The 26898-nt window shown below is 49.7% G+C and overlaps 1 protein-coding gene across 1 annotated transcript; it reads left to right on the forward strand.

The window, feature by feature from the left end:
• The first annotated feature begins 12931 nt into the window (after positions 1-12931).
• LOC132579405 (TLR adapter interacting with SLC15A4 on the lysosome-like) lies at positions 12932-13701 on the forward strand. The gene has a single exon (XM_060249727.1). It carries the CDS (start codon positions 12950-12952, stop codon positions 13658-13660), a length of 711 nt encoding a protein of 236 aa, XP_060105710.1. The 5' UTR covers positions 12932-12949; the 3' UTR covers positions 13661-13701.
• Positions 13702-26898: the final 13197 nt, after the last annotated feature.

Here is a 26898-nt window from a genome sequence, read left to right on the forward strand (position 1 = left end):
GGCGATATATACAGCTGGGGGCAGGAGAAACCCAGCTCCCAAGAAGCAGAACTCTTCTGTGATTGTGCCCTTTTTGGATTCTTCATTAGAATATGCATCCTCATTGGCAGATCCTAGGATCCTCTGATACTGCCCCCCCCCCCCCCGATTGGCCAGTTTGAATTATATAGCCAACAGAGATGCAGATCTTTGGACCCTCTCAGTCTATCGTGTTGCGCCTCAAGCTTAGGATGCAATACCAAACGCGTCTAGGCATCCCTTCACATACATAACACCCTGTTTGCGTATGGCATCTGGTGTAAGACAATGGTGTGTATTACACTGTTGGACCAGCAAAGAGGAGATACGAGTTCAGTAGGGTTGTTAGCCTCCAAGCAGGACCTGGGGATCTCCCGAAATTACAGAACTCCAGACTATAGTGATCACTTGCCTTGGAGAAAATGGAGGGTTTGGAGGGTGGACTGTACAGCATTGCACCCCACTGAGGACCCTGTCAACTCTAGACTCCATCCCCAAATCTCCAGGAGGGACGGTGGCTCAGTGGTAGAGCATCTGCTTGGGAAGCAGAAGGTCCCAGGTTCAATCCCTGGCATCTCCAAAAAAGGGTCCAGGCAAATAGGTGTGAAAAACCTCAGCTTGACACCCTGGAGAGCCGCTGCCAGTCTGAGAAGAGAATACTGACTTTGATGGACCTAGGGTCTGATTCAGTATAAGGCAGCTTCATATGTTCATATGTTCAGGAGTTTCCTAACCTGGTTCTGACAACCCTATCCCCCCATCTCCCGGCAGTGGACAGAGAGGACCTGGGAACCTTAGTGCTTAGCCACGTATAGGATTGCTAACAGGCCAGGGGGGAAAGCATTTTGTCTCTTTAACAGGTTCTCAATGGGATGTTATTGACCTCCATCATGCGGTTCCCCCAGTTTGGAGGCCCTTCCCCCACTTCAGGGTCATCAGAAAGTGGGGGGAGGGATGTCTGCTGGTCTTTCCATTATTCCTTATAGAGACCGATTCCTATAGGGTATAATGGAGAATTGATTCATGGGTATCTGGGGCTTGGGGGGGGGGGCTGTTTTTTGAGGTAGAGACACCAAATTTGCAGCACTCTTCCCAGAATGCCCTCCAAGTTTCAAAAAGATTGGACCAGGATGTCCAATTCTGTGAGCCCCAAAAGAAGGTGGTGCCCTATCCTTCATTATTCCCAACGGAAGGAAGTCATTTAAAAAGTGTACAGTCCCTTTAAATGTGATAGTCAGAACTCCTTCTGGAGTTCAATTATGCTTGTCACACCCTTGCTCCTGTCTCCACCCCCGTATCTCCTGACTCCACCCATAGAGTCTCCTGGCTCCACCTCCAAAGTCCCCAGATATTTCTTGAATTGGACTTGGCAACCCTACTCCATCATGCCATGATTGCTGGCACACATTAAGCCTCTATTTAAAAAAAAAAAGCCTCTATTAAAAGGATAGAACATGCTTAACCTGCTCTGTTGGCACCCTGAGCCCACAGAATTTCTTATGCTGGGTGCCCTTAAACTAGTGGTTTTGTCTTAGCCTAATCTACCCTACAGGAACAGTGTGAGGATAACATGGAGGTGAGGGACCACCAGGTTTGTGGCCTGAGGTGCCCAAGTGGGATGGCGATAGAGATTTTGAGCAGAGGCTCTTTTCTTGTAGGGTTGCCAGCCTCCAGGTGGGGCCTGGAGTGCTGATGCTTTTACTGATCTCCAGCTGGCAGAGATCAGCTCCCCTGGAGAAAATGGCTGCTTGGAAGGGTGGACTCTATGGCATTGTGCCATGCTGAGGCCCCTCCCCTCCCCAAACCCCGCCCTCTCTTGGATCCACCCCCAAAGTCTCCAGGTATTTTCCAACACAGACCTGTAAACCCTATCTCTTAGTGCTTCAGCATTCATTGACAGACTGCTGCTGGCGTATCCTGATTTCAGTGGAACAGAATGGTATTTTGAAATGGCACGAACAATTTCTCTGCTATGTTTCATTAGTGTATTTAACATGCTTGCTTTGCAGAGAGGCAAAACCAAATCCAGGAGTCACATGATGTGTGTTAAGCCAGGAGTGGTGCATTTGTTTCATAGGGTGTAGTGAAATGCAATAGCCTTGTGTTTTGGACTTGTGGTACATTTTACCTCCCCCCCCCCCCCCACACAAGTTGGCTACTGCTGAACTAGAATCTACACCAGGGGTGGCCGAACTGTGGCTTGGGAACCATGTGTGGCTCTTTCACACATATTGTGTGGCTCTCGAGATCCCCACTGCCAGTACCTTGGGGAATGCATTTAAAGTTAAAGTTGCTTTCTTTCCACCTCTCTCTCTCCCTCCCTCCCTCTCTCCCTCCCTCCCTCCCTCCCTCCCTTCCTTCCTTCCTTCCTTCCTTCCTTCCTTCCTTCCTTCCTTCCTTCCTTCCTTCCTTCCTTCCTTCCTTCCTTCCTTCCTTCCTTCGCAGCTCTCAAGGATCTGATGTATGATGTTCATGTTCTTATGACCTTTATTCTCTGTGGCTTTTACATTAAGCAACTTTGGCCACTCCTGATCTGTGCTGTTTGGAATGAGGAAGAAGTAAAACTGAAGATGGTGAACCCAGTGATCTGCGTCTCCCGCTCCGCTGCTCTACACGGGGAAAGGAAGGAACCATGGCTCAGCGACAGAGCTTTGCATGCAGAATATCCCAGATTCAATTCCCATTCAAAGGATCAAATAGTAAGTGATGTGAAAGATCACTACAGAGACCCTGGAGAACCGCTGCCGGTCCGAGTTAGGCCCGTAGCTAACCAGGGGCCCATGGGGCCTGGGCCCCTGATAGTTTGGGGGGGCCCCTCACCCCCAGGCTGCTGCCTCCCTTCCGCATGATTTAAATCACATGCGAGGGGCATCCAGGAACACCTGCTGCCCCTCCCATGCCATTTATAGGGCCCAGAAATCAGCTGATTGGTGGGGTCTAAATTATGCAGGAGGGGTGGCAGGAGCAGTCCCTGCACAATTTAAAGGGCTTGCACAATTTAAAGGGCCCCTTCCCCCATGGTCCTCTCCCCCTGCAGCCCATAGCTACGGGGCTTGTCCGAGTAGACAGTACTGACCTTGATAAAACAATGTTCTGACCCCAGGGCCGGCCCTGCCTCTAAGTAAACTAGGCGATTGTCTAGGGCACTGGCCTTCTGGGGGCATCGAATAGGGCTCCCCTCACGTGACTTGGTGATCATACCAGTATGGGGGGGGGGGGGCAACAGAATTGCCTAGGGTGCCAGACTGTAGGGCTGGCCGTGTCTAGGCTTCCCAATCCCCAGGTCCCAGCGGGGGATCCCCTGGTTTTACAGGCTTCCCCCCTCCCCCAGCCAGCTGGCCGGCGGGGGAAGCTCCACCCCCACAGCCATTATGCACCTCCAGGAACGATTCCCATAGGGAATGATGGGGAATTGATCCACGGGTGTCAGGGGCTCTGGGAAGGCTGTTTTCTGAGGTAGAGGTGCCAAATTTTCCGTATAGCATCTAGTGCCTCTCCCCAAAATACCTCCCAAGTTTCAAAAGGATTGGACCAGGGGGTCCAATTCTATGAGCCCCAAAAGAAGGTGCCCCTATCCTTCATTATTTTCTATGGAAGGAAGGCATTCTAAAAGGTGTGCTGTCCCTTTAAATGTGATGGCCAGAACTCCCTTGGAGTTCAATTATGCTTGTCACACCCTTGCTCCTGGCTCCGCCCCCAATGTCTCCTGGCTCCACCCCCAAAGTCTCCTGGCTCCACCCCCAAAGTCCCCAGATATTTCTTGAATTGGACTTGGCAACCCTAGCCGTGTCTGACCCTGCATAAGCCAGCTTTGTGCATACATGAGGAAATATGGCAATACCAGGAGGCTAGCATCTCGAGAGCCAGTTTGGTGTAGTAGTTACATGCGCAGACTCTTATCTGGGAGAACCGGGTTTGATTCCCCACTCCTCCACTTGCAGCTGCTGGAACGGCCTTGGGTCAGCCATAGCTGTCATAGGAGTTGTCCTTGAAAGGGCAGCTGCTGTAAGAGCTCTCTCAGCCCCACCTACCTCACAGGGTGTCTGTTGTGGGAAAGTAAAGGAGATTGTGAACCTCTCTGAGACTCTGAGATTCAGAGTGTAGGGTGGAATATAAATCCAATTTCTTCTTCTTTTTCTTCTTCTTCTTCATTTTTTTTTAGGAGCATGGATGACCAGGCACTGGAATTTCCCCTGTTGAACTACAGGGATAAACAGTTAGCTGGTTTGGTAACTGCTCTCTGTGTGACTTGGAGTCGATCTCAGAGCTGCCAACTCTGTGTCTATGTGCATGGCTCACCACTTCCATGGCAGAAGCTTTTAGAGGGCAGGGGTGGTTAATTGTTCTGACTTTCCCTGAATCTGTCATGTGAGAGCAGGACTTTCTTTTATGAGGAAACAACATGGATATTAAAGAACTCCTGAAACGAATGGCCCCTCTTCTAAAGAGCCATCTTGGCACGAGGAAGGAATGAGGTCGATGTTTGTTAGCGTTCATTTAGCGCAACATTAAGCGTTTCGTGAATAATCATGATTTAAAATGTGCTGTGAGCCAAAGAGTACCAATGACCGTTTATGCTCGACTATAAGCAAATTTAATAATCCACTAAAAGGGAATTTAATAACCCGCAAGGGAAATGCGGGAGGCATCAGCAATGGAGTGAAGAATCCAAATTAGCAAAGAGGAGGAAATAATACGTTACGTGAATCTACAAGGAGCAGGAAGGGGGAAGCGGCAGAATCAACTAACCAAGGGACGTGGCATCGTTGGGTTCACACATAGGTTGTGGCCTGGCAAATTCCGAGAGCCGCACACCCAGCTGAGCCATGCATTAAAGATACAGTGTAGGAGCAACTCAGCTGCTAAGAGAAGAACGCCTGACATGGTGTCAGAAATGGCGGGAAAATGGGGAACTTGGTTCTCCTCATCCCTACTGCCTCAAGCATACAGGCTGCAGGTGGACCTTCAATCTGAAGAAGAAGATTTCCATCTCTCTGCTTTAATATGTTTTGGTTATTTTCTCATTTTTTTGTGGGGGAAAATATTAGAAAGTTTGTCAACTCTTACAGTTCAGCAAAATACAGGGGGTTGAACAACGGAGCCCAGAAGCAACGGATTTCTTTGTAACAAAGAAAGAGAAGAGCCCCGTGGCACAGAGTGGTAAAGCTGCAGTACTGCAGTCAAACTCTCTGCTCACGACCTGAGTTCAATCCTTGCGGAAGCTGGGTTCAGGTAGCTGGCTCTAGGTTGACTCAGCCTTCCATCCTTCCGAGGTCGATAAAATTAGTACCCAGCTTGCTGGGGGGAAGTGTAGATGACTGGGGAAGGCAATGGCAAACCACCCCATAAAAAAGTCTGCCGTGAAAACGTTGTGAAAGCAACGTCACTCCAAAGTCGGAAACGACTGGTGCTTGCACAGGGGACTACCTTTACCTTTCTTTAAAGAAAGAAAGAGCACAATAAAATGTAGAAGTTCCAGAGCTTCACTGCTGTGAGCTCCTGCCCAAAATGAGGCCTGACCACAAGTAACTAGTCCACAAGCCTAGATCTCAAGTTCTTCTGAAGGGTCATCTGAGCAGATACCAAGGAGTCACAGCTCGTCAGTAGCTCTGCCAAATAAGCTGCTTCATGGTGACCCCAGCAAGGGGCTTTTGCGGCAAGTGATTATACAGAGGTGGTTTGCCATTGTCTTCCTCTGCAGGGTACTTCTTTGGTGGTCTCCCTTCCAAGCACTGACCCTTCTTAGCTTCCGAGATCTGATGAAGCCAGGCTATACATGCTGCCTTCTCCCTGCTAGCTTGTCAGTAGCTCCGCCAAATATCAGCAGGCCAGGATCTGGATTCTGGCTGTCTCTTAGGCAGAGAAAGGCAGCTCACAAGGTGGAGCCAGGAGACATTGTGGGTGGAGCCAGGAGCAAGGTTGTGACAAGCATCATTGAACTCCAAAGGGAGTTCTGGTCATCACATTTAAAGGGACCGCACACCTTGTAAATGCATTCCCTCCACTGGAAATAATGAAGGATTGGGGCACTTCCTTTGGGGGCTCATGGACCCCCTGGTCCAATACCTTTGAAATTTGGAGGGTGTTTCTAAGAGAGGCACCAGATGCTATGCTGAAAATTGGGTGTCTCTACTTAAAAAAAAAAGCCCCCTCCCCCAAGCCCCAGATACCCACAGATCAATTCACCATTATTCCCTGTGAGAATCGGTCTTCATAGGGAATAATGGAGTGCCCAGCAGACATTTCCTCCCCCCCCCCTGCTTTCTGGTGACCCTGAAGTGGGGGGAGGGCCTCCAAACCGGGGGATCCCCTGCCCACACCTGGGAATTGGCAACTCTATCCCACCCACATACATTGAACCCTGTGTTATGTCTGGAATTGCTGTATAAAGCAAAGCTCCCAGTCTTGCAACAGAACCTGGGGAACAGCCAGCAAAAGTTAAGCACTTACATACGTCCTGTTGAGTTTACCGCAGGAGATCCAAGCACACACTTAAGTATCCTTCTGTAACCAGTGGATCTTACAAAGGCTCTACTTGAGTTGGTTCATGTTTGTTATGTGTGTAGGGTTGGGGCGGCAGGCCTCACTTTGGGCAGGAGCTCACAGAAGCGGAACTCCGGAACCTCTACATCTTGTATATACTATACTAAGCTGCCTTCTACTAAATCAGAGGCTTGGTCCATCAAAGTCAGTATTGTCTACTCAGACTGGCAGCAGCTCTCCAGGGTCTCAAGCTGAGGTTTTTCACGGCTATTTGCCTGGACCCTTTTGAGTTGGAGATGCCGGGGATTGAACCTGGGACCTTCTGCTTACAAAGCAGATGCTCTAGCCACCGAGCCACCACCTCTCCCTTATTTTTTATTTTATTTTATTGTGCTCTTTCTTCATTCTCTCTCCCCTCCCCAAATACTTGCAGATGGGAATCTTCCTCATGCCACTGTAGCCTTGTGGGAGAAAGTAATGTAAAAAGTATGATGGGAGTAAGGTTTTCTTATGACAATTCTAATTCAAGAAGCATTTTAAGAGAGATGCTGATCTGGTGACGTCGGGGTGTGTGTGGCAGATGCAAATAGGTTGTGCTAATGAGCTCTGGCACCTCTTTTTTCTACGAAATGACCCCTGGTTGAGAGTATCTACTTACTATCATGATTTTACTCTTTGTTGCTGGACAGATCAGCTCTTCCATGGCCTGCAGCCACATGCAAACTCCAAGTGTCTGTTTGTGAGAAGGCCTTTCCAGATACTCTGGAGAGCCGGACAGAACTGAATGTAGTTCCTTAGCTTATTTTATTCAGTTGCTGCCTTTATACTACAACGCTGCTATAATATTCTCAGTCTGGCAGTTCTAGCAACCTCCAGGTGAGGCCTGGAGTTCTCCAGGAACTATAACTGATCTCCAGACCACAACCGTTCTTGGGGATGCCAGCCTCCAGGCAGGACCTGGGAATATCCCAGAATTACAGCTCATCTCCAGACTACAAAGACCAGTCCCCCTGGAGAAAATGGCTACTTTGGGAGGTGGATTCTGTGGCCTCGTGCCCCACTGAGGTTCCTGTTCTCCCCAGGCTTCACCCTCAAAACTTCAAGAATTTCCCAGCCTGGATCTTGAAATCCTACCTCTCCATCCTCCCAGTGGCCTGGGGAGAGCTGGCAGCCCTGTCAGTTCCCCTGGAGGGCGGACCCTCTGGCATCAAATCATGCTTCGAGCTCCCTTCTCTCCTGGCAACCCTAGCAATAGCTGGGCTTGCAGGTAGGGTGGCCAAGTCCAATTCAAGAAATATCTGGGAACGTTGGGGGTGGAGCCAGGAGACTTTGGGGGTGGAGCCAGGAGACATTAGGGGTGGAGCCAAGATCAAGGCTGTGACAAGCATAATGGAACTCCAAAGGGAGTTCTGGCCATCCCATTTAAAGGGACCGCACACCTTTTCAATTCCTTCCTTCCATAGGAAATAATGAAGGATAGGGGCACCTTCTTTTGGGGCTCATAGAATTGGACCCCCTGGTCCAATCTTTTTGAAACTTGGGAGGTATTTTAGGGAGAGGCACTAGATGCTATACTGAAAATTTGGTGCCTCTACCCCAAAAAACAGCCCCCCCAGAGCCCCAGATACCCGCAGATCAATTCTTCATGATTTTCTATGGGAATAAATCTCCATAGGGAATAACAGAGTTCCCAGCAGACATTTCCCTCCCCTCCCCGCCCCCCCCCTGCTTTCTGATGACCCTGAAGCGGGGGGAGGGTCTCCAAACTGGGGGATCCCCTGCCCCCACCTGGGGATTGGCAACCCTACTTGCAAGGGGTCTGCCCCTTCAAAGAGCTGCTGGCAGAAGGACTGAAGGGGACATGCAACCAACGTTCCCTCTAAGCTGCAGAGCCTTGCGCACAAAAATTCTACTGTGAGAGCTACTGCATACGTTATGGTGCTCTGGGGCCATTTTTCCTGAGCTAAGGCAAAAATGTCAGCTGGAAGCTAAAAATCTGTGAGCTAGCTCACGCTAACTCAGCTTAGAACGTAAGAACACAAGAGAAGCTATGTTGGATCAGGCCAATGGCCCATCCAGTCCAACACTCTGTGTCACACAGTGGCCAAAAAAACCCAGGTGCCATCAGGAGGTCCATCAATGGGGCCAGGACACCAGAAGACTTCACCCTGTTGTCCCTCCCAAGCACCAAGAATACAGAGCATCACTTGCCCTAGAGAGAGAGTTCCAACAATACGCTGTGGCTAATAGCCACTGATGGACCTCTGCTCCATATGTTTATCCAATCCCTTCTTGAAGCTGGCTATGCTTGTAGCCGCCACCACCTCCTGTGGCAGTGAATTCCACGTGTTAATCACCCTTTGGATGAAGAACGACTTCCTTAGAAGTGTCCCTTAGAGGGAACACTGTATGAAACAGCATCCCATGCACCCCCCCCGACACAAATGCACAGCCCCACCCCCAGCTTTTGACCTAGCAATCCGCGAGATCTGCAGAGCTTCCCCAGCATTCACTTTCATTACCATGCGCTTCCCATTTTCCACAGTGATGTGGAAAATATTGTCATTTGCATCACTTGTTGCTTAATGTTTCTAAAATGTCATATCCTCTTTTCAAGTTGGCTGTCAGTGGAAAACAAACTGTGTTGCTTCTGCATTGATGGTATAAAAGTCTTTGCTGGCTAGGCGATGCATGGTTGGAAGTCCTGAATGAACAGGGTGACGAAGGAGTCGTCTGCTTCAGCTGGGTCTGCAGCTGTTTTCATAGCAGATTTATGGAGTATGTGTCCGCTGGGCCATTTGCAAAGGTAGGTCTTGGCTTGGGTATATTTCTCATAACTTCTTGCAAAAACCTCTACATAACTTTTATTTTCTCTAAAATACACAGGCTGGGATCCACAGATGAAAGCGTCAGGTCCACAGGCTTGTACATGCCTCGGGAAATAGAATTTCAGATACTTAAATGCCTTAAGAGGCCTAGTTTGGTGCAGTGGTTTGTGTGGACTCTTATCTGGGAGAACTGGGTTTGATTCCCCACTCCTCCACTTGTACCTGCTGGAATGGCCTTGGGTCAGCCATAGCTCTTGTAGGAGTTGTCCTTGAGAGCCCCACCCATCTCACAGGGTGTCTGTTGTGAGGGAGGAAGATAAAGGAGATTGTGAACCACTCTTGAGATTCGGAATGGAGGGCGGGATATAAAGCCAATATAGTTTAGTTTAGTTTATTTATGATTTATATCCCGCTCTTCCCACCAAGTGGCTCAGGGCGGCTCACAGCTTAAAATCCAACATAAAATTCAGTTTAAGCATTTAACACAGTTAAAACATTTAAAACATTAAAACATTAGGAATAACAGAGGTCTAATAGAACCACACTTGGTTTCTTGTGCCCGTTAGTTATAGGCCATCTTCATCTTCAATCTCTTGTTCCCGCTGAGCAGGTTTTTTTCAAGTCAGGTTGCCAACCTCCAGGTAGGGCCTGGAGAACTCGAGAAATGACAACTGATCTTTACACTATAGAGATCAGTTCCCCTGGGGAAAATGGCAGTTTTGGAGGGCAAATTCTATGGCATTATACACTGCTGAGGTTCCTCCCTGCCCGAAACCCTAGCCTCCCTAGGCTCCACCCCCAAATCTCCCAGAATTTCCCAACCTGGAGCTGGCAACTGTAGGTATTTGAGCCTGGAAAGAGTACAGTGCTGTGTGGAGGTTTCCCTCCCTAAATGGGCAAACCGTGTTCCCCCCCGGAGGAATATCCTTGTGGGGGACATCAAGTCCTAGTCAATACTCCCTCTAAGCTGTGTTGTGAGCAAAAATTCTACTTTGTGAGCTACTGGCATTAAAATTGTGAGCGACTGCATAAATTAGTTTCCTCTGGGGCCATTTTTCCTGAGCTAAGACAAAAACCTGTGAGCCGGAGGCTAAAAAACTGTGAGCTAGCTCACACTAACTCAGCTTGGAAGGAACACTGGTCCTAGCCTGTTGTTCTTTTTTTATTCTGTTCCTAGAATAGTTGGCATGTCATTCTGCTGGGCTGTAACTTCCTGTCCTCCTAGAAATAAGAAGTGGTGTATCATCCAGACTGACTTAAGCAATGCAAGAGGCAAAATCAGCAACTGCCTATTCATGGCCTTTCTTTATGGTATCGCCCATCTTGTGGAACAGCCTTCTTTCCAGAGTTCAGGAAGTACAGAAAAACATAAGAGAAGCTATGTTGGAACAGGGCAATGGTCCATCCAGTCCAACACTCTGTGTCACACAGTGGCCAAAAACCCAGGTGCCATTAAGAGGTCTACCATTCAAACTCAGACAATGATAATTCGAAATTCACAGAGAAATGGTTTCCTTTTATTGCGTTCTTTACAGCAAATGACATTCAACCACACAAACCAGAATCTCTCTCTCTTTTTTACCTTCTTTACCTCTCTTTTTTACCTTCTTTTTCTTTTTCTTTGCTAGTCATGGATCGCACTTAATTGTAATTCCCCGATAGTAATTTTTGGAATAACCTGTAGTAGTTTGCATAGAGAATTTTTAGGCAGTTAAGAATTCAGAGCAATGCATAATTAATAGTTTAATGATAATATGGGTTCAATTAGATTGACTGTATTTTGATACAGGAATTATTGCCTTAATTTTAATTTTGTTTTCATCTTGACCTCTCTCCTTGGATAGAAAATGGTCTACATATCTAGATACATCTATATAATTTAAAATCCTTACTCAATATTTTATTGTAGGTATGTATTTTTGCTTGTTTATAACCTGATTCCATAAGATTAATTCTATATGAATATTAACATTGATACTAATTTGTATGTTTTCAAAAATTCAATAAAATATATAAAGAGAAAGAGAAGAAGAAGAAGATATTGGATTTATATCCCGCCTTCCACTCCGAAGAGTCTTAGAGCGGCTCACAATCTCCTTTACCTTCCTCCCCCACAACAGACACCCTGTGAGGTGAGTGGGGCTGGAGAGGGCTCTCACAGCAGCTGCCCTTTCAAGGACAACCTCTGCCAGAGCTATGGCTGACCCAAGGCCATGCTAGCAGGTGCAAGTGGAGGAGTGGGGAATCAAACCCGGTTCTCCCAGATAAGAGTCCGCACACTTAACCACTACACCAGAAAGAGGTCTACCATCAGGGCCAGAACTCCAGAAGCCCTCCCACTATTGCCCCTCCCCCCAAGCACCAGGAATACAGAGCATCACAGCCCCAGATGGAGTCCTCCATCAATAACTTGTGGCTAATAGTACCAAGCCCTGTGGTACCCCACTGTTTACCAGCTTCCACTGTGAAAACTGCCATTTATACTCACCATTTATCACAATTAACCATTTATACTCAGAACCGCTATTTTTTACTCACCATTTATATTCACAATTAACCAGTTTTTAATCCACAAGAGGACTTGCCTTCTTATTTTATGACTGCTGAGTTTACTTAGGAGCCTTTGATGAGGAAGTTTGTCAGAAGCTTTCTGGAAGGCTAGGTAAACAACATCTACTGGCTCACCCTTGTTTGTTCATCCCTTCGAAGGACTCCAAAAGGTTTTCAACAATTCCTTCTTTCAGTAATACTGATCTTCAGTTATCAGTATTGAAACGTCTTGAAATCTAGAAGGGACGTCTTATGAAGGCTGTAAGGATTTCCTGGTCCTTTCGACTTGAAAGAAATTCAGAATTTTTCATGGACTGTATTGTGAACTTTATTTATCGGAGGAAGGAATTGTTGAAGACGACTAATTGAAAATCGTGGAAGCAAATGATTTGTATGTATTGCAAATTGCAAATTTTTTTTGGGAGGGAAGGTATGATGACATTGTTTATACTGGTATAAATTATAATAGAATTGAAACAATCGTATCGTTTTTCAGTGGTACTGTTTGTAGCAGTATTGATCTTTTGCTTGTATTCAAGCTGAAACCCCTTCTTCTGTGGTAATTGCAAAAAAAGCCCCTGCTGTATGCATTATCCTACTGTCACTGCATTGTCTTTTAAAGTATAAAATGTGATTTTCTTCATGGGTTAATATAACACTTTATGCTTTGTTTCAGACTGCTGTAATCCTAGTCCCATCACATCGCTTATTAGAGGTCTCATCCTACCGAGTGCATTGATTTATCCTGGGTCCCTACAGAAGCAAAACACTACTGTTTGGAATACTGGGGACAAAACCGGAAGTAAGGATTGTCTTCTCTTTCCTGAAATGATGTTTGGAATTTTTCCCAGGAATCTCCTGTCCAGTAGCAGTTAGATAGTCTCCTTCCTCCAGTAGCGATGCTGGCAGAAAGTCTCTTAACTGGCATCGCCTACCGAGATGAAATATACAAATCCCACAAATGCCAGATAGTGAAAAGAGCTGGAGAAGGTGACTGGCAGAACCAGCTCACGGATGCCAATAGCAACATCCATACCAAGTTTGAGAAGAAGAACCAGGAGATCTGTGAAATGGCCATTGATAAAGAAGTTCCCCTGGGGAGTTCTGCAGAAAAGTCCCCTGCGGAAGAATATGGCGATAATCCTCGTTTGGTTTCTCAGTCAGCCCCTCTGTGTATACCCAGAAGGGAGCCCCACTGTGAAAAAGAGCTGGATTTGTATAGGTCTTGGTCGAATCAGAGTCTTTATCAGCAGTATCCTGATCTGTATATCGGAGGAGACCACGTTGCTGACCATATGTGCGATTCAGGTTGCATCGTGGACCAAAGCGATGATGAACGCACTGTCGGACCCATCTTGTTCTCAGAAGACATCCCGTCAGGCCGGTCGCCTCTCACAGAGCCTCTGCACAAATGCAAGGCTGCAAAACTCTGGACTGTCCCCAGCGAGGAAATTGGGGAGCGGAGCATAACTCTCCCCCGGCAGCCCCTTTCCAACTCTATGATCAACGACTACATGGAAAGAAAGGTCCAGGAGCTCTATAAACAGTTTCTGGATGAGAAGCTGACCAGGTGCAATTCCATCACGCACGTCTTGACGTCCAACCTGCTGAGTCACCTTGGCGAGGTGAATGATCAGCTACCCTGGGAACGACAGGGGGAAGCAACGAATGCCAGAAAAACTCTCTTCCGCTCACTAGGTCTGCTCGGCTTGCAAGACGCCAGCAATGGGAACAGCTGTGAATGTAGCACTCCTAATTTACAAATCTCTGGACTGCCTTGAAAAATGAATCTCTCTGCGATACAGCATACACCAGGGCTGAAATACTGGCTTATACAAAGACTAAAACGAGTCAACGATTAGTGTAATGCTCTAGAGCAGGGGTGTAGAACTCATTCGTTATGAGGGCCGGATCTGACATAAATGGGACCTTGTCGGGCCGGGCCGTGTGTGTCATAAAACGTAATGCCAGGTAGTGGAGATTTAAACTTTATAAAGGACACAGACAAACAAAAAGATTTTTAAGAACTTAAAATAAAATATGCTTAAAACATTAACTCTCGTTGGTCTTAAAGGTGCTTTGTTTGTATTTCTCCTGCGCAATCCAGGCTCTCTCAATTGCCAATAAAGGCATTTGGATTGGATTGGAGCAAACTTGGCAAAGCAAGTTGTGATGCAGAAAGACGTCAAACAATGCCGGGACCATGGAGGTTCAGCAATCAGGAAATGAGAAAAAAATACTCTCCGTGTTACAAAACAATATCAAAATATAATTGCAATACTTTCCATTCACAACATTGTGTTCCAATGTCAATTGCAGTGACAAATACCATCCGAAGCACACAATTTCACTACTGTCCATAAGATGATATCAGGTTCTTTCCAAACAATACAGTCCGATGATGCAAAAACCGGTCCGTTCTTGTTTCGGATCCTTATGATCCTTCCTCTGGGACCGTCGTATTGATTTTGAATGCAGTAGTCTGATGGCGCCTTATTTCTTTGCTATAGACTGTTTTCCAGGCTTTCTCTAATTTATTTCCTTACTAGAACGCCGCTGTTCTTTCTCCATCTCTCAGCATTTCGTTGAGGATTGCTACAGCCCGAAATGGGGGACCCTCAGAAAGCCAGAGGCCTACAGCGGGAGGGAGGAATTGGCAAACATACCCTCCCTTATATGAGCAGGATCCAACCCCATGACTCTGAGGGCCAGACTGCATGCTATGTTGGGAAGGTTGCCAGCTCTGAATTGGGAGATACCTGGAGATTCTGGGGGTGAAGCCTGGAGAGGGTGGGGCTTGCATGTGGGGGAGTGGGGAATCAAACCTAGCCATTGTAGAGTCCACCCTCCAAAGCAACCACATTCTGCGGGGGAAATGATTTCTGTTGCCTGGAGAGCAGCTGTAAAAGTGGGAGATCTGCAGCTCCCCCCCCCCCGGGAAGTCGGCAATCCTATTTGGCATTCTTTGATTGAAATATCAGAAGTGTTCTTTGTCCCTAAAAAGAGGCCGAGAAAGTGAGGGCTATCTGGATCAAGGCCATGGTGCTGGGGAAGAGGGCTTCTGCTCCCTCCCCTGTGCCTCCATATTGCTTTAAACCCTGGTAGGGCAAAATTTGGTTGCATCCTGCCACTCCTCTCCACAAGACTGAAGTCCATTCTCTAACTCACGCGACCCTTTCTCGGGCAAAAGAGCTACTTTGAGAGCCAGTTTGGTGTGGTGGTTAAGTGTGCAGACTCTTATCCGGGAGAACTAGGTTTGATTCTCCACTCCTCCACTTGCAGCTGCTGGAATGGCCTTGGGTCAGCCATAGCTGTGGCAGAAGTTGTCCTTGAAAGGGCAGCTGCTATGAGAGCCCTCTCAGCCCCACCCACCTCACAAGGTGTCTGTTGTGGAGGGAGATTGTAAGCCACTCTGCGTCTCTGATTCAGAGAGAAGGGTGGGGTATAAATCTGCATTCTTCTTCTTCTCAAGCAGGATCAAACCAATGGTCCACCCTCAAGCTAGAGGAAGGCTTCCAATTTTGCTCAGTGAAGGCCAAGATGGTGCCTCTACCTGCCCCCAACCTGGGGGTGGTCTTTTTGATTGGGGAAATCACAAGGGGGGGGGAGGAGGATTTATTTATTTCAAACACGTCTGTGTTGCTTTCGCACCCAAATAGGGTCCACAAGGCCTTAAAGGTCAAAACAGTAAACAGTTAAAATATGAAAAGGGCATTGAAAACGAATCTGTAAAGTATTGAATACGTATATGTAAGTAGTGAACAACACAATAAAAATCTAAAGATCTACAAACACAACCTGGGAGGAGGGCCAGTAAGAGCTTACTGTAGTTATGCCAAATGAAATAAATAAAAGAAATCTTTGCCTGCTGGCAGAGGAAAGGAAAGGTCCCCTGTGCAAGCACCAGTCCTTTCCGACTCCGGGGTGACGTTGCTTTCACAACGTTTTCACAGCAGACTTTTTACGGGGTGGTTTGCCATTGCCTTCCTCAGTCATCTACACTTTGCCCCCTGCAAGCTGGGTACTCATTTTACCGACCTCGGAAGGATGGAAGGCTGAGTCAACCTTGGGCCGGCTACCTGAATCCATCTTCCACTGGAATCAAACTCAGGTCATGAGCAGAGAGTTCAGACCACAGTACTGCAGTACTGCTGCTTTACCACTCTGCGCCACGAGCCGATTGTGGAGGGCATAGCTAATGAAAATACAAGCCCTGCAGGCTACCGATGGACACCCCCCCCCCCAAAAAAATCAATGGCCCGCTTTTGCTCTGTCTTTCTGACCTCGGAAGGATGGAAGGCTGAGTCAACCTCGAGTCAGCTACCTGAAAACCCAGCTTCCACCGGGGATCAAACTCAGGTTGTGAGCAGAGCTTAGGGCTGCAGGACTGCAGCTTTTACATTCTGCACCACGATGAAAAAAGAAGAGAGAGAAGTCTCCCAGGGAGAGGAGGAGGAGGAGAGATTGGAATTAAACCCGCCCTTCACTCAAAGTCTTAGGGCGGCTTACACTCTCCTTTCCCTTCCCCTCCCCACAACAGACACCCTGTGAGGTAGGTGGGGCTGAGAGAGCTCTTTCTAGAACGGCTCTTTCCAGAACAGCTTCTGACAGGGTTATGACTGACCCAAGGTCACTCCAGCAGTTGCCTGTGGAGGAATGGGGAATCAAACTGGGTTTCCCAGATTAGAGTCCTCCCTTTTCACCACTAAACCAAACTGGAGGGAGTTCTGAATTTTGGGCATCACAAAGGCCCTCCTCAGGTTGCCACCTGTCTAGCCTCAGATGGCTGGGGCGCCCGAAGTAGTGCCTACAAAGATGACCAGCGTAAATGGGTAGATCCATATCAGGGAAGGCCGTCCTTATGGTATGCCGACTCTAAGATCTATGCAGCTTTAAAGTTCAAAACCAGCACCTTCAAATTGTGCCTGGTACCAAACCAGGAGCCAGTGCAGATGGAAAGAGCCTGGAGTGATACGATCCCTGTGACCCGCTTGAGACAACATTCTAGCTGTAGCATTATGCACCAATGATAGCTTCTGGACAGTCTGCAAGGGCAGCCCTCCGTAAAGTGTATTGCAGTAATCTAGCCTCGAAGTTACCAATGCATGCACCACAGTGGCAAGTTCTTTCACAACCCTTGTCTGTATCCAGACCTAGTGTCAAGAGCCAAATAACATATCCCACTCAGTGAAATGGAGGAATTCTAAGATGTGCTCTTTTATTTGGGGAAGAAGCAAATAAGCATCAGGAAACACACCCTGGCAGGCACCATGGCAACCACTAGGGTGGGGACCACTGGTTAGGCAATCCCGACCTTGATAAACCAATGGTCTGATTCTGACTCAGTATAATGATGTACAGGGGTGTTGAACTCATGAGGGTCGGATCTGGCATAAATAGGACCTTGTCGGACCGGACCACGTGGGTCATAAAATGTAATTATAATATAAATTTTATAAAGCACACAGACAAACACAAAGATTTTTTTTTTAAAAAAAAAAACTTAAAACATGCTTAAAACATTAGAACTCGTTGGTCTTAAAGGTGCTTTCTTTGTATCTCTCCTATGCAATCCAGGGAACTGGGCAAAGGAAGCTCTGGCTCTTTCCTTCCTTCTCCAGGGGACCAGGAGGGGGAGGAGCCTCAGCCAACAGAAGGAAGAGAGGTTTGCCTCAGTAGCTCTCCTGTGTGATTAAGAGAGCCTGGCAAAGCAAGCTCTCCACCCCCCCCCCCCTTCCTCCCCAAGGTAGGAGCCTCAGTCAATGGAGAAAACAGAGACTTTGCTCTGCAGCTCCTGCGCAACTGAGAAAGCCTGGCAAAGCAAGTTGAGACACAGGAGGAAGCAAAAGGGGGGGGGGGGAAGAAAGCAGATGACAGCCAGTTGCTTGGGAGCCTGATTTGGCCCCCAGGCCACATGTTTGACACCCCTGACTTAAGTGACTAGTCTCCTGGAATCCAGTGGGAATCTATATGGCTACTCTAGAGTAAGAGGCCAGGAAATGGCAGCCTGAAGGTATTTTGATGCAATGATTTTATTCAACTTTATCTCAGAACCGACTCCACTTCTGCATAGATTTCCTGGCAGTTTCAGGGAATCTAACAGGAGACGCTCAAGCTATCTAAGAGAAGCGAAACTGTTCCACATTATTAGAAACCCTTTCCTTGGACGCCTTGCTGATTATAACAATGAAGAAACAGCATCTCTGATTTGTATCAGTATATGAAAGGGAAAAGGTTTTCAAAAAGGAGAAATGGGCCCTGGGGCAACTGTGGGAAAAGAAAGGTCTCATTAACAGCAAAACTGGAAAAGAAGAGGCCTTCCTTTCTATGCTAAATTAACTTTTTATAATGGAAAGATTTTAGCTTCTGACTAAAAATAACAAGCAACAAAGGACTGATCTCAGGGGAACAAGTCAGAGAAATGAAACTATCTGGTCAAACGACGGCACCGGCAGGCTCACGAAAAGGCCTTTTGCAGTGCTGCAGATGTGCATGAAGCAGGGTTGCCATGTCTGTGCTGGAAAATACCTGAAGACTTTGGGGGTGGATCCAGGAGAGGGCGGGGTTTGGGGAGGGGAGGGGCCTCAGCATGGTAGGTACAAGACCATAGAGCCCACCCTTTGAAACAGCCATTTTCTCCAGGGGAGCTGAACTCTGCTCTCTGGAGCTCAGTTATAAAAGCAAGGGATCTCCAGGCCCCACTGGGAGGTTGGCAACCCTAACGTGAAGGCCTGGCTAGGTCATTAAGCAAAGATAAGTAGGAAAGAGGCGGTAGAGTCCTGAGGTAGTAGAAGGGACTTCCGTAGGGTTGCCAAGTCTAATTCACGAAACATCTGGGGACTTTGGGGGTGGAGCCAGGAGACATTGGGGATGGAGCCAGAAGCAAGGTTGTGACAAGCATCATTGAACTCCAAAGGGAGTTCTGGCCATCACATTTAAAGGGACTGCACATCTTTCAAATGCCTTCCCTCTATTGGAAACAATGAAGGATAGGGGCACCTTCTTTTGGGGCTCATAGAATTGGACCCCCTGGTCCAATCTTTTTGAAACTTGGTGGATATTTTGGGGAGAGGCACTGAATGCTTTGCTGCAAATTTGGTGCCTCTATCACAAAACACAGTCCCCTCCCCCGAGACCCAGATACCTGCAGATCAATTCTCCATTATACCCTATGGGAATTGGTCTCCATAGGGAATAATGGAGTGCCCAGCAGACATTTTCCTTGCCCTTGCTCGCTTTCTGATGACCCTGAAATTTGGCGAGGGCCTCCAAACCGGGGGATCCCCTGCCCCCACCTGGAGACTGGCAACCCTAGACTTCTGAGTGTGAGTGAGGGAAGGGCATTTTGGCATGCTTTTCTACAGGATCTCCTTAAGTTGGCTGTAACTTGATGGACTTTCCACCCCCCCTCCACTACACTGGGCTTAGGGTTGCCAACTTTCGGTGGGGAAATTCCAGGAGAATTGGAGGAGTGCAGCCTGTGGAAGGTGGGGTACAGAAAGGAAAGAGGGCTCAGGAGGGTATAATGTTGTAGGATGCACTCTCCAAAGCAGCCATTTTCTCCAGGGAAAGCACTTGCCTGAAGAAGAGTTGCAATTCTGGGAGTTCTCCAGCCCCTACCTGGAGAATGGCAACCCTAGGTGGACATCACTACATTACACTAACAGGGTGATCCAACAGGGCGATCCTAAGTTTTATATGAACATTGTTTGTAACCACCTCAGTTTCACTTCTTCTGTGGAGGTTTATCATGGAACATTGCTAAGAACACATTCAAAGAATTAAGACCATACGAGAAGCCATGTTAGAGCTGGCCACCACTTCCTGAGCCAGTGAATGTTAATTAGTCTTTGGGTGAAGAACGACTTCCTTTGATCTTTTCTAAGCCTACCGCTCATTAATTTCATTGAGTGCCCACTAGTTCTTGTGTTGGGTGAGCGAAAAGTCCTTTCTCTACCTTCTCTATCCCATGCATACTTTTGCAAACCTCTTTCATGTAGTCCCTCAATTGTCATCTCTCCAAGCTAAAGAGCCTGAACCTCTTTTTAACTGTTCTTCATAGGGAAGGTGTTCTATCCTCTTAACCATTTTTGTTGCCCTTTTTTGTACTTTTCCCAATGCTATAATCTTTTTTGAGGTGCAGTGACCAGACCTCTACACAGTATTTCAAATGAGGCCACACCATAGATTCATACAAGAAGAACAATGCAGATTAATACCCCACCCTTCTCTCTGAACTCAGAAACTCAGAGTGGCTTACAATCTCCTATATCTTCTCTCCCCACAACAGACACCCTGTGAGGTGGGTGAGGCTGAGAGGGCTCTCACAGCAGCTGCCCTTTCAAGGACAACTTCTGCGATAGCTATGGCTGACCCAAGGCCATTCCAGCAGCTGCAAATGGAGGAGTGGGGAATCAAACCCAGTTCTCCCAGATAAAAGTCTGCACACTTAACTACTACACCAAACTGGTTCCAGACCTCTGCTCCTGTGAGCTCCTGCCCAAAATGAGGTCTGGTTTCTGTGACTATCTGCTCCATGGCACAGTCTCTGAGAGTATCCAGAAACCCAATCTCTTTCTCCTGACTTGATTATTGACCCAATCAATGTGTGGGTAGTTAAAAACCACCTATTATGACGTGGTTCTAAAGAATGCCTTGAACTCCCCATTTGCCACAAGCTAAAAATACGTTTGTCAGACAATAGGATTATTTTTAGACCCAAGATGATGTTTCCAGGCCAAAAGAAGGGAACAGAAACAAACCTGTTCTTTTGGTTTCTTTTACTGGTTTTGACACTGCCAAACTGTCAGCCGTGATTAATCCAGTACACATCTCTCCTGCTCTCTAAAATGCTACCTTGCAAAGAGATTTTTCTCTCCGGCAATTGCCTAGCCTAGGCAAATGAAGCTGATGGGTAGTAGATTCAGGACAGGCGAAAGAAAGCATTGCTTTACAGCTTTTTAAAACAACAAAAGCTTATGGAATTCCCTGCCACAAGAGATAGTCACCAGATGAAATGGCTTTAAATGGGGAACAGAAAAATTCATGAAAGTACATTGTACGTGTGTGAGCGTAAAGAAGCTGCAGCTGACTTCTGATGATCCCAGCAAGGGGTCAAGGCAAGTGAAAAGCTGAGGTGGCTTCTTGCCCTTTGTCTTCTTCCACAAAGTCCTCTTGTGGGTCAAAAACTGGCTAATTAATAGGAAACAGAGTGTGTATAAATGGGCAATTTTCTCAGTGGAGGGTGGTAAGCAGTGGGGTGCCGCAGGGCTCAGTACTGGATCCCATGCTTTTTAACTTGAGAACCAGAGAGGATTGTGAGGCACTCCAAAGGGATCTGTCGAGGCTGGGCAGGTGGGCGTCAACATGGCAAATGAGGTTCAACGTGGCCAAGTGCAAAATAATGCACGTTGGGATCAGAAATCCTAACTATAAATACAAGTTGATGGGGTGTGAACTGGCAGAGACTGACCAAGAGAGAGATCTTGGGGTCGTGGTAGATAATTCACTGAAAATGTCGATACAGTGTGCACCTGCAATAAAAAATGCCAATGCTATGTTGGGAATTATTAGGAAGGGAATTGAAAACAAATCAGCCAGTATCATAATGCCCCTGTATAAATTGATGGTGCGGCCGCATTTGGAATACTGTGTACAATTCTGGTCACCGCACCTCAAAAAAGATATTGTCAAGCATGCGATTTCCAAAAGAATGAGTCAAGTGAATACAAAACTACGTTTATTGCTAAATCGGTATGCTCTCTTGGTGCAGGACCTTGAGAGTGATGCCAACAATACATTGATACACTTCTTTTAAGACATACATCAAAGGGTTCTCATGGGAAGGGGTGAGGAATGCCAGCCAGCACATAAACTATCATAAAAGTCTACATTCTCACTACGTTATCAGTATCTTGTCCTTGCTTTCCCCAGATGGTCTACACTCCCATGTAGGAACGTATGGGAAGGTGTCACTCCTTCTCTTCTCTACTAGTTTCCTTTCCTAATTCACTACAAAAGCCATAAAGCAGGAAGGGGGGGGGGGAAGATTTAACAGAGCCATGTTACCTCGGCCCTCCATGATGTTTCACAGACCAGCTTTATGGAGGGCCCTAAAACTATAGATCACCATCTGCATTTTACCATGCTTGACATACTGCCCCCCCCTTTAATCAACGTTGGGGTTTCTGAGGGAACGCCTTATAAAATTTAGCAATTAGATCTGGGGCTAGGAAATTTTGTTCTGCCACCCATTCATTTTCGCTGGCTGGAAAGTGTTTCCACCTGATCAAATAATGCAACACACCACGTTTGATTTTGGCATCTAAAATTTTTTCACTTCATGATGAATCTGATTCCCAATCTGGATAGGTTGTGGAGCTGGTGGTCGAGGGTGCCAAGGCGTACCACCCGGGTCTCGGCACAAAAGACTGCAATGAAAGACAGGGTGTATTTTACTAAACAGGTTGGGCAACTCCAGCTCTACCGTTACTTTATTGATTACCCGTTTAATTATAAATGGTCCTAAGTACCGGTAGGCCAATTTTTTGGAGGATTAATTCAGTGGTAGTTTTTTTGTTGACACAAACACGGTATCCCCCATCTTAAAATCCCAAACTGGAATGTGTGCTTTGTCATACTGCTTCTTATAAGTTTCCTTGGCCACCTCCAAGTTCTCCTGTATGAGCTTCCAGATTTTCTCTAACTTTCCCCACCATTGCTCAAAAGTCGTGGGAGCTCCCGATCCCTCTCCCCCCAGCAACGATGGGACAGGCTTGCCTTCGTACCCATTTACTACCTGGAAGGGCGAAGCCTTAGTCGAGCTGTGAACACCGTTGTTATACCTATACTCAGCAAACGGCAGCAAATCCACCCAGTTGGATTGTTGGTAGTTCACATAAATACTGCTCTAGAAGCGCATTTACTCGTTCTGTCTGGCCATCTGTTCGGGGGTGATAGGCCTAACTCAAGCCCTGTTCTATCCCCATTAGCTTTCAAAACTCCCGCCTAGGGTGGCCATAATGTCTGAAGGCCAGCCAGGGACACCTTGGGGGGGGGAAGGCAGGAGTGCGCGCGCGCGAAGCGCGCGCGCCGCCGGAAACAGGAAGTGACGTCACTTCCGGCGACGTCACTTCCGGCGACGTCATACCACCGCCGGAAACAGGAAGTGACACCACTTCCTGTGACATCATTTCCCCCGCGCCACCTGCCGGAAACGGGAAGTGACATCACTTCCTGTGACATCATTTCCCCCGCGCCACCTGCCGGAAGCAGGAAGTGACATCACTTCCTGTGACATCATTTCCCCCAAATGGCATCATTTCCCCCAAATGCCACTGCCGGAAACAGGAAGTGACTTCACAGCACTTCCTGTGACGTCCCCAAAAATCCCCCAAATATCACCGCCGGAAACAATTTTGTTCTCAAATCCTGTATATACTTCATCAGTATATGGGATAAGGCACTTTCTCAACTGTGCTGCATAATGCAGCCTATTTATTTTGTCCTGTTGGCTCTGTTGGCTCTATCTGCGCCACCTTCATCACTTTCGGGGTGTGGATCCCCCAGTGGGGTGGGCTCCCGACTCCCTCCGCCGGCTGTTTCTGATAGCCCTGCGCCCCCTCTTTCATTTGATATGTGTCCCGTGCGGGTGCCACCCTCCTGCCGGGAGATGCCGCAAAATGAGCCCCCTTGAGGCTTATGGCGGCAGGGCTCGGGGGAAGCAAGCTAGACTGCTGTTCTTTTGAGGGGTTATAGAGTGTTTCGAGCCCCTCCCTGTGGCATTGGTCCCATCGTCGTGGGACCCAGGGGGCCGGCGCAGCAGCCTGCCGAAGCAGCCTGTCACTAATAACACAGGTCGAGATGCGGAAGTGACGGACAGGCTGCTTCAGCGGGCCGCTGCGCCGGCCCCCTGGGTCCCACAACGATGGGACCGATGCCACAGGGAGGGGCTCGAAACACTCTATAACCCCTCAAAAGAACAGCAGTCTAGCTTGCTTCCCCCGAGCCCTGCCGCCATAAGCCTCAAGGGGGCTCATTTTGCGGCATCTCCCGGCAGGAGGGTGGCACCCGCACGGGACACATATCAAATGAAAGAGGGGGCGCAGGGCTATCAGAAACAGCCGGCAGAGGGAGTCGGGAGCCCACCCCACTGGGGGATCCACACCCCGAAAGTGATGAAGGTGGCGCAGATAGAGCCAACAGAGCCAACAGGACAAAATAAATAGGCTGCATTATGCAGCACAGTTGAGAAAGTGCCTTATCCCATATACTGATGAAGTAAATACAGGATCTGAGAACAAAATTGCACCAGAAGACACAAACACAAAGCTCCCTTACACTGAATCAGTGCTTGGGTCCACCAAAGTCAGTATTGTCCACTCCAGTCACAAACACAAAGCTCCCTTACACTGAATCAGTGCTTGGGTCCACCAAAGTCAGTATTGTCACATAAGAACATAACAGAAGCCCTGTTGGATCAGGCCAGTGGCCCATCCAGTCCAACACTCTGCGTCACATAAGAACATAAGAGAAGCCCTGTTGGATCAGGCCAGTGGCCCATCCAGTCCAACACTCTGCGTCACATAAGAACATAAGAGAAGCCCTGTTGGATCAGGCCAGTGGCCCATCCAGTCCAACACTCTGCGTCACATAAGAACATAACAGAAGCCCTGTTGGATCAGGCCAGTGGCCCATCCAGTCCAACACTCTGCGTCACATAAGAACATAACAGAAGCCCTGTTGGATCAGGCCAGTGGCCCATCCAGTCCAACACTCTGTGTCACATAAGAGAAGCCCTGTTGCATCAGGCCAGTGGCCCCTCCAGTCCAACACTCTGCGCCACATAAGAACATAAGGAGGGAAGGAAGGGAGGAGGGAAGGGAGGAGGGAATGGAAGGGAAGGGAAGGGAAGGGAAGGGAAGGGAAGGGAAGGGAGGAAGGAAGGAAGGAAGGAAGGAAGGAAGGAAGGAAGGAAGGAAGGAAGGAAGGAAGGAAGGAAGGAAGGAAGGAAGGAAGGAAGGAAGGGAAGGGAGGGAAGGAAGAAAGAAAGGAAGGGAGGGAGGAGGGAGGGGAGGAGGGAGGGAAGGAAGGGAGGAGGGAAGGGAGGAGGGAAGGGAAGGGAAGGGAGGAGGGAAGGGAGGAGGGAAGGGAAGGGAAGGGAAGGGAAGGGAGGAAGGAAGGAAGGAAGGAAGGAAGGAAGGAAGGAAGGAAGGAAGGGAGGGAGGGAAGGAAGAAAGAAAGGAAGGAAGGGGGGAGGGAGGGAGGGAAGGAAGGGGGGAGGGAGGGAGGGAAGGAAGGAAGGGAAGGGAGGGAGGGAAGGAAGGGAGGGAAGGAAGGGAGGAAGAAAGGAAAGAAGGGAAGAGGGAGGGAAGAAAGGAAGGCCGCCCCCCCCCGCTTTCGGCCCCCTTACCTGCGGTGGCGGTCGGCGGCGAGTCGGGCGGCGGCGGCGGGTCGGGCGGCGGCGGCGGGTCGGGCGGCGGGGGCGGCGGCGAGGCCAGGGAGGCGTCGGAGAGGCCTTCCTTGGCCGGCGCTGGCCCGGGAAGGCCTTCCAGAGGCTCTGGAAGGCCTTCCCGGACCAGCGCCGGGTGCTCCGCGGCCTCCCCGCGGCCTCCGCTGGTCGCTGGGGGCCTTCCAGACACTCTGGAAGGCCCCCAGCGACCAGCGGAGGCCGCGGGGAGGCCTTCGCTGGCCGGCGCTGGCCCGGGAAGGCCTTCCAGAGCCTCTGGAAGGCCTTCCCGGACCAGCGCCGGGTGCTCCGCGGCCTCCCCGCGGCCTCCGCTGGTCGCTGGGGGCCTTCCAGACACTCTGGAAGGCCCCCAGCGACCAGCGGAGGCCGCGGGGAGGCCTTCGCTGGCCGGCGCTGGCCCGGGAAGGCCTTCCAGAGGCTCTGGAAGGCCTTCCCGGACCAGCGCCGGGTGCTCCGCGGCCTCCGCTGGTCGCTGGGGGCCTTCCAGACACTCTGGAAGGCCCCCAGCGACCAGCGGAGGCCGCGGGGAGGCCTTCGCTGGCCGGCGCTGGCCCGGGAAGGCCTTCCAGAGGCTCTGGAAGGCCTTCCCGGACCAGCGCCGGGTGCTCCGCGGCCTCCCCGCGGCCTCCGCTGGTCGCTGGGGGCCTTCCAGACACTCTGGAAGGCCCCCAGCGACCAGCGGAGGCCGCGGGGAGGCCTTCGCTGGCCGGCGCTGGCCCGGGAAGGCCTTCCAGAGGCTCTGGAAGACCTTCCCGGACCAGCGCCGGGTGCTCCGCGGCCTCCCCGCGGCCTCCGCTGGTCGCTGGGGGCCTTCCAGACACTCTGGAAGGCCCCCAGCGACCAGCGGAGGCCGCGGGGAGGCCTTCGCTGGCCGGCGCTGGCCCGGGAAGGCCTTCCAGAGGCTCTGGAAGGCCTTCCCGGACCAGCGCCGGGTGCTCCGCGGCCTCCCCGCGGCCTCCGCTGGTCGCTGGGGGCCTTCCAGACACTCTGGAAGGCCCCCAGCGACCAGCGGAGGCCGCGGGGAGGCCTTCGCTGGCCGGCGCTGGCCCGGGAAGGCCTTCCAGAGGCTCTGGAAGGCCTTCCCGGACCAGCGCCGGGTGCTCCGCGGCCTCCCCGCGGCCTCCGCTGGTCGCTGGGGGCCTTCCAGACACTCTGGAAGGCCCCCAGCGACCAGCGGAGGCCGCGGGGAGGCCTTCGCTGGCCGGCGCTGGCCCGGGAAGGCCTTCCAGAGCCTCTGGAAGGCCTTCCCGGACCAGCGCCGGGTGCTCCGCGGCCTCCCCGCGGCCTCCGCTGGTCGCTGGGGGCCTTCCAGACACTCTGGAAGGCCCCCAGCGACCAGTGGAGGCCGCGGAGAGGCCTCCCCCACCGCTGCCGGCCCCGCGCGCGGGCGGGGAAGGCGGGGAGTGAGGGAGGGAGCGTCCCTGCGCATGCGCAGGGGCCCTGCGCAGGCGCAGGGACGCTCCCTCCCTCACTCCCCGCCTTCCCCGCCCGCGCCCGCGGCCCACCGGCTCCTGGGCTGCCTAAACCGGGACCTTTAATGGTCCCGGTATA

The sequence above is a fragment of the Heteronotia binoei genome, chromosome 11, assembly GCF_032191835.1.
Source record: "Heteronotia binoei isolate CCM8104 ecotype False Entrance Well chromosome 11, APGP_CSIRO_Hbin_v1, whole genome shotgun sequence".
Lineage (NCBI taxonomy): Eukaryota > Metazoa > Chordata > Lepidosauria > Squamata > Gekkonidae > Heteronotia > Heteronotia binoei.

What these genes read in the sequence shown, in the direction of transcription:
- LOC132579405 (XM_060249727.1), top strand. Translation starts at nt 12,950, where the DNA reads ATGGCCATTGATAAAGAAGTTCCCCTGGGGAGTTCTGCAGAAAAGTCC.